Source organism: Ovis canadensis, chromosome 11 (assembly GCF_042477335.2).
Source record: "Ovis canadensis isolate MfBH-ARS-UI-01 breed Bighorn chromosome 11, ARS-UI_OviCan_v2, whole genome shotgun sequence".
Lineage (NCBI taxonomy): Eukaryota > Metazoa > Chordata > Mammalia > Artiodactyla > Bovidae > Ovis > Ovis canadensis.
In genome coordinates, this window is record NC_091255.1 from 63,443,128 (window position 1) to 63,449,154 (window position 6,027).

Consider the following 6,027-nt stretch of genomic DNA (forward strand, 5'->3'; position numbering starts at 1 on the left):
TTCTACGCAGAGCCTTTGTGACTGCCCAAATTCAGGAAATTGCCCTTGTTTCCGGAATGGGAAATCAGGAAATGTCTGTTGAAGTTTGCCAGTAACATAGTGTTGGATTTCAGCCTGGCTGATGTGCTGGTATACGCAGAGGGACACCTGTTCTTCCAGGTTTATAGCACCTGTCAAGAGGAGTCAGCTCTGGTGGATGGCCTGCTAATTACTAACCTGTAGAATTACCCTGAATTTAGCCTCTTCCCCTTCCCTCACTACTCCTACAGTAGATACTTCAGAATTAAGCTTCCCAAGACTTCCCCTGTGGTCCAGTGGTTAAGACTCCACATTCCCAGTGCAGGGGGCACAGATTGGGGAACTAAGATCCTGCATGCCATGCAGAGTGGCTGGAAAAAAAACAGCTTTCCAAAAAAAGCAAAATGTCTATTCTGAAATACTAATGCCCGCTCAGTTTACTGGGGCTTCCCTGGTGGCTCAGCAGTAAAGAATCTGCCGGCAGTGCAGGAGCCTCAGGAGACGCGGGTTCAGTCTCTGGGTTAGGGAGATCCTCTGGAGGATGGCATGGCAACCCCTCCAGTATTCTTGCCTGGAGGATCTCCCCGTGGATAGAGGAGCCTGGCGGGCTGTAGTCCATGGGGTCACAAAGAGTTGGACAGGACTGAAGCACACCGCATGCTCAGTTTACTTAACCCCCTTTTCAGGGAGAATTCCTCTGTCCCTTTTGCATCCTGTAGTTGGCTTTGTATTGGGGATGGGCCTTTTTCACATGTAAATTTTGTAGCAGATAAGAAGTCTCAGCTTTAAGGACCAGTTAAATCAGAAAAAGATGATGGACTTGTGATTATTGTCTTCAGCTTCCTAATTTTCAGGAAACTGATTATGTCAGTGGTTTAGTTATCTGATTGTGAGGTTACATTCTTTGTCCCAGTAAGGTCACCTTGGAAGAAAATGAAATCAAGCCAGCTCTTTGGCAGCATTTCCCTGTTTACTTTCTACTTAGCGGCATTTATTTATGTTTGTCTACTGGAGTGTTTCTGTTCTGAGTGGCATTGCGGTGGGGCTCCTTCTCTGTGCGGGTGAGATCTTTCTAGCTCTGCTCCTCCACCCTCCATCCGGAGGTCCCCGTGCACCCAGGGTGGTCTGGGTCTTGGGCACACGGGGCTGCTGAGCCCTTGAAATGCCGTTGGTCCCAACTGAGAATCACCACGTGTGGAGAAGGCACACCAAATAGGAAGACAGTGATGAAAAAAAAAAAAAGTAAAATGTCTGTAATAAAGGTGCATATCGCGTATGTGTCAAAATGATAATATGTTAGGTATACTGAGTAAAGGAAAAATCTGTGAATTTCACCTGTTTCTTTTTGCTTTGTGATGTGGGTATGGAACATTTAAACTCGGCTTCCTTGCTGCTGGACGGTGCTCTTCCAGATAACCCATCTCTGGGAGGCCCCAGGTTGATTAAGGAAAATCCACACATTTTTAAATTGTCTGTCTGGGCTCTGCCACCCGTTCCAGGGAATGTGATGCGATGACATCATTCACCTAGTGACCCTTGGATGACCGGGGTCTTGTGATTTGTTTTGCTTTCCTAGTGATGATGGCCAAGGAGAAGCCGCCCATAACGGTAGTTGGAGATGTGGGAGGACGCATCGCGATCATAGTGGTAGGTCACCGTCCCCCTGCTGTGCAGAGATCACATCACTTTTAGTAGGTGTCCACCTTGGGATGGGTGTCCAGTGGTGATGGTACATTTAAATGGATCCGTCTAGTCTTGAACCCTCCCTAGCGCAAGTAGCAGAAACCTTTAAACCAGATGAACAGGGATTATTATTACAACTTACACATGTAAAATGAGCACAGTGGCAGCACCTGTAAGTAAACTCAGTTCCACAAATAACCTTTGTCTTCAGGGCTCTGGGTTCTGTGAAAGCAGCTGACCCTACTCCTCGCCCTGAAATCTGTGGGCCGTGGAGTGAGCTAGACGGGCCTCCATTTCCACCATTGGGAACGTGTGTCTCCTTTGTTACTGCAGCACAGTGCCTGTGCTCCCAGCTCTCAGCTGCTTCTGCTGGGCCACGGGGTCCGACCTTTACTATGGCTCACTTCATTGCTCTGTTGCCATCAGTTAACTTCCTCTTGGGCAAACAGTAAATGGGACACTGGCTGTGCGGTTTTCATCAGAAGTGTGAAATTGGGAGAGGAGTCTTGGGAGATCTCCTGAGCTGAAGCCGGGATGTCACGTGGGATTGTAAGGCTTTGCCGCACTCTCCTCAGAAGTTCAGTTTGCGTGGCTCTGTTGCCGCTGCTGAGGGCTGTTCAGTCCTGTCTTTGACCCGGGCGATGGCTCTGTTCTTCCACTGGACACCCTCGGAAGCGAAGCACAGAGAGGCATGTGTTTACAGACAGGGGTGGAGGGACCTCCTCGAGCCCGAGTGCGGGTCTCTCCGCAGGATGACATCATCGACGACGTGGAGAGCTTCGTGGCGGCTGCGGAGATTCTGAAGGAGAGAGGCGCTTACAGGATCTACGTCATGGCCACCCACGGCATCCTGTCCGCAGAGGCCCCCCGTCTGATCGAGGAGTCTTCCATCGACGAGGTCTGTCTACTCTCTTGGAGGTTTTAAATCTTGATATTATATGGAAAGAGCTAACGTTATTCCTGTGTAAGGGAGCCATCCTGGGTGAGCCATTCAGGGAGCGTCACTCAGTCCAGCGTAGAGGTCTGTCTGCTCCTGAGTCGTGGTTTGCTGCTGTCTTCTGGGAATAGTTCAGTGGCTCAGTCCGTGTCACTTCCTCCCTCTCCAAAGGACTGAAAGCACGTTTTGGGTGGCTAGCAGTCTGTCTGGGCAGATGTCAGATTTACAGTTAGAAATATGGGCTTGCCTGGAGCTCAGCGGTATAAAGAACACACCTGTAGTGCAGGAGCCGCAGGAGACACAGGTTCCCTCCCTGGGTCGGGACGATCCCCTGGAGGAGGGCAGGGCAACCACTCCAGTATTCTTGCCTGGAGAACCCCATGAACAGAGGAGCCTGGTGGGCTACAGTCTATAGGGTTGCAAAGAGTCGAACATGACTAAAGTGACTTGGCACGCATGCATGCCCGGTTAGGAATATATGTCTATTTTCATAAACACTTGCTCTCTGTACTTCAGTATAATTTGATTCTAAAGTAGCATGTCTCTCAATACCTAAACTCTTCTCTAATAGGAAGGTTTCTTGCAGAGCTGAGTCTCACCCTATCATTTCTGCATACATAGACCAAGACCTCCATAAGTTTCTCTTTTGAATACCTTCCCTTGTGTAGTGTTGGTTTTGTTTGTATAAACACACCCCGTAAAGTAAGGTTTTGAAACTTGGTCTGTGGGTACCAAATGTCAGATACACGTTTCCAAGTGACCACATCAGGCCACACAACATCAGTGACGTGTTTATTTTCTGTTACTGCGTCAACCAGGTGGTGGTGACGAATACTGTTCCTCACGAGGTGCAGAAGCTGCAGTGTCCCAAGATAAAGACTGTGGACATCAGTCTGATTCTTTCTGAAGCAATCCGGAGAATCCACAACGGGGAGTCCATGGCGTACCTCTTCCGGAACATCACGGTGGACGACTAGCTTTCGCGGCTGCCTTGGCCCTAGAGCTCCTAAGGAAAACATGTGAAGAGCAGTGCCATCAATAATGTACACGGGGTTTCCTTTCAAGGGAGGCACATGGTTTCTCTTGCCAAGCTTGGTGGGTAGGAGGCATTAAGATAAGATAGTCCAGGGGACAGCAGGGGTCGTGGGGGCGTGGCCTCAGCTGTCTGCTGTCGCCATCCTGTCTCTTAAAGTTAGATGCCTTCCTGAACAGGATCTGAAAATCTTGCTGATGTTGAAAGAGAGTGAAAGGCAGGTGAAATCCTGACTCGCTAACTTTCGTTCAGTTGTTTCCACCGCAGGGACACGTCCGTGTTAACGTTGAACCCGGTTAGGGAAGCTGAGCACCGTTCCTATTCCGCTTGTCGTCTCGCCAGTCAGCTTTCCCCAGGTCTTTTCTAGGGAATCCTATTTTTCTTTAAGAACCTGCTTGCCAACAGCCAGTGAACAAGGAAGCATTGGTGGTAGTGCTCCTAGGGAGGGCTTCACATTAGCAAGTCACGCCTATCTCTGGATCCCCACGCTGCTCTTAAATTGCAAATAAAGGAATTTGCTGTGTTGTTAGTGTCTTCGCTGCAGCGCTCCCCACTCTCCTGCCTTCTGTCCAGATGCTGCAGAAGCCAGTGCCTTGAATGCAGGCGGCCCAGGTCCATGGCTGGCCCCAGCCCTGGACAGACGTGCCCCTCTGCACATTCCATCCCCTTCCCCTCACGTTCCCTGAAGTTAAATTCTTGTTGAATAATAAGTGATATTTGAATGTTTGAATATTCATATCTGAATATTTGAAGGTTCTGTATTTGAAACCTAAGTAGTTGTTATTCTAATAGACCTAAACCGAACTTTTTCCCTGTGTGCTAGGTGACACTTAGGTTGGTTGCGTTACTTAGGACTGCACTTCATTTTTCTGCCAACATTTAAAATGACACAGTCCTAATTCTGTTATAGTTGACATCTTATTTGTCAGGTAGACTTTTTCTAGTCTGATCCAAGTCAGAACTGAATGAAATAGGAGGGAGCAGTGTCTGCCCGGAAATGAACTGCAGTCACTCATTTGTTCCATTGGTTCCTGAGAGATAATAAACGCCGATTCACTTACTTGTACCATTGCATTTCTCTGCGGGGAAGTTTCCTGGACATTTTTCTCCCTTTCCTAACAGCTAGGAAAGTTCCCCAGCCCACCATGGAGACTTGAGCACATTCCCTTTCTCAAGCACACAAAAAAGTTGCCTTCTGTTAAGAGTCCAAGTAGGAGGATCTTGAGAAAAGAACTTAATTGTGAAATAATTTCCCTGGTTGTAGAGGAAGTGCCATGGACTGCTGTTACTCAGCAGACTGGTTTTGTCCTGGAGGTTGGGCCAATGACCCTTCCCGGGTCTCTCTCATCAGCTGTCGAAGGGGAGGTTTGGAATTGAAAGCGAAGGTCCTTTTCAACCCCAAATTCCATTTATACCTCCTGTGAGTGTTCTCTGTGTCTCTAAGAGATTTTTAAATGTACTTATTTAACAGAAGCACTTAAGTGTACATTTCCTGGGATTAGAATTGGAGTATATTAGAATAAGCCCTTTGCATTGGCATTTGGTGAGTCCTAGTGTGTGCCTGTCATGATAGCAAGGCTCAGGGACGGGAGAATGGAAACATGAGGGCCCAGAGGTGATGTTCTGGCCTCAGCTAGTGTAGCAGCAGCCATATTCTTCTGGAAGGTTCTGAGCTTAGAGTCAATTCAGCCCACACATCTCACCCTGCAGTACAGCCAACACTCAATCCGAAAGCTTCAGCTATGACTCCGTGGCCTGGCTTTATGTCTTCTAATGTAGGAGTTTATGTGCACAAGAGACTGCAAAGAATTTTTCCCTATTCTTTGGCCACTCCTTGCGGCAGGTGAGATCTTAGTTCCCCAACCAGGGATTGAACCTGTGCCCCCTGGAGTGTTGAATAATGTCTCAACAACCCATCTGAAGGCCTGTTGTGTGTCAGGCTCTGGGAATATAATAGTGAGCAAAAATCCTTGGGTGGTTAACCCTCATGGAGGTTACAGACTCGTTTAGCTCCATTTCCAAGAAACACTGCTTTTATTTTGGAGGGAGGTAGGGAGTGAACACGGAGGCTTTCGATTTTACCAGTTCAAACTAAAAATTTGACTTTGAAAAGTAGTGAAAATCATGTCTAGTATAAGTGTCGATGCAGGTTTTCTGTACCTGGAAGGTCAACACTGAAAGCGGTACCCATTTCCTGGGGGACTCTGGTATGGGAGAATAAGCTTCAGTTGCTGAGAGCATCACTGTCCCCCTGGTCCTATCTCATCGGCCCTGCCATGTAATCAGGGGAGATGCTGGCACGTGACCACGTGAGTCTGTTCTGAGATAAGTGAGGCCAGGGCAGCACAGAAAATTC

At 48.1% G+C, this 6,027-nt stretch overlaps 1 protein-coding gene across 1 annotated transcript in view; it reads left to right on the top strand.

Annotated features, from left to right (window-relative positions):
* PRPSAP1 (phosphoribosyl pyrophosphate synthetase associated protein 1) overlaps positions 1 to 4,731 on the top strand; it is a 65,043-nt gene extending 60,312 nt beyond the window's left edge. The window contains exons 11-13 of the mRNA XM_069542166.1: positions 1,595 to 1,665; positions 2,453 to 2,599; positions 3,457 to 4,731. Coding sequence (XP_069398267.1) covers positions 1,595 to 1,665; positions 2,453 to 2,599; positions 3,457 to 3,615 — 377 coding nt within the window. The 3' untranslated portion in view covers positions 3,616 to 4,731. The remainder of the gene's footprint in view (positions 1 to 1,594; positions 1,666 to 2,452; positions 2,600 to 3,456) is intronic.
* Positions 4,732 to 6,027: the final 1,296 nt, after the last annotated feature.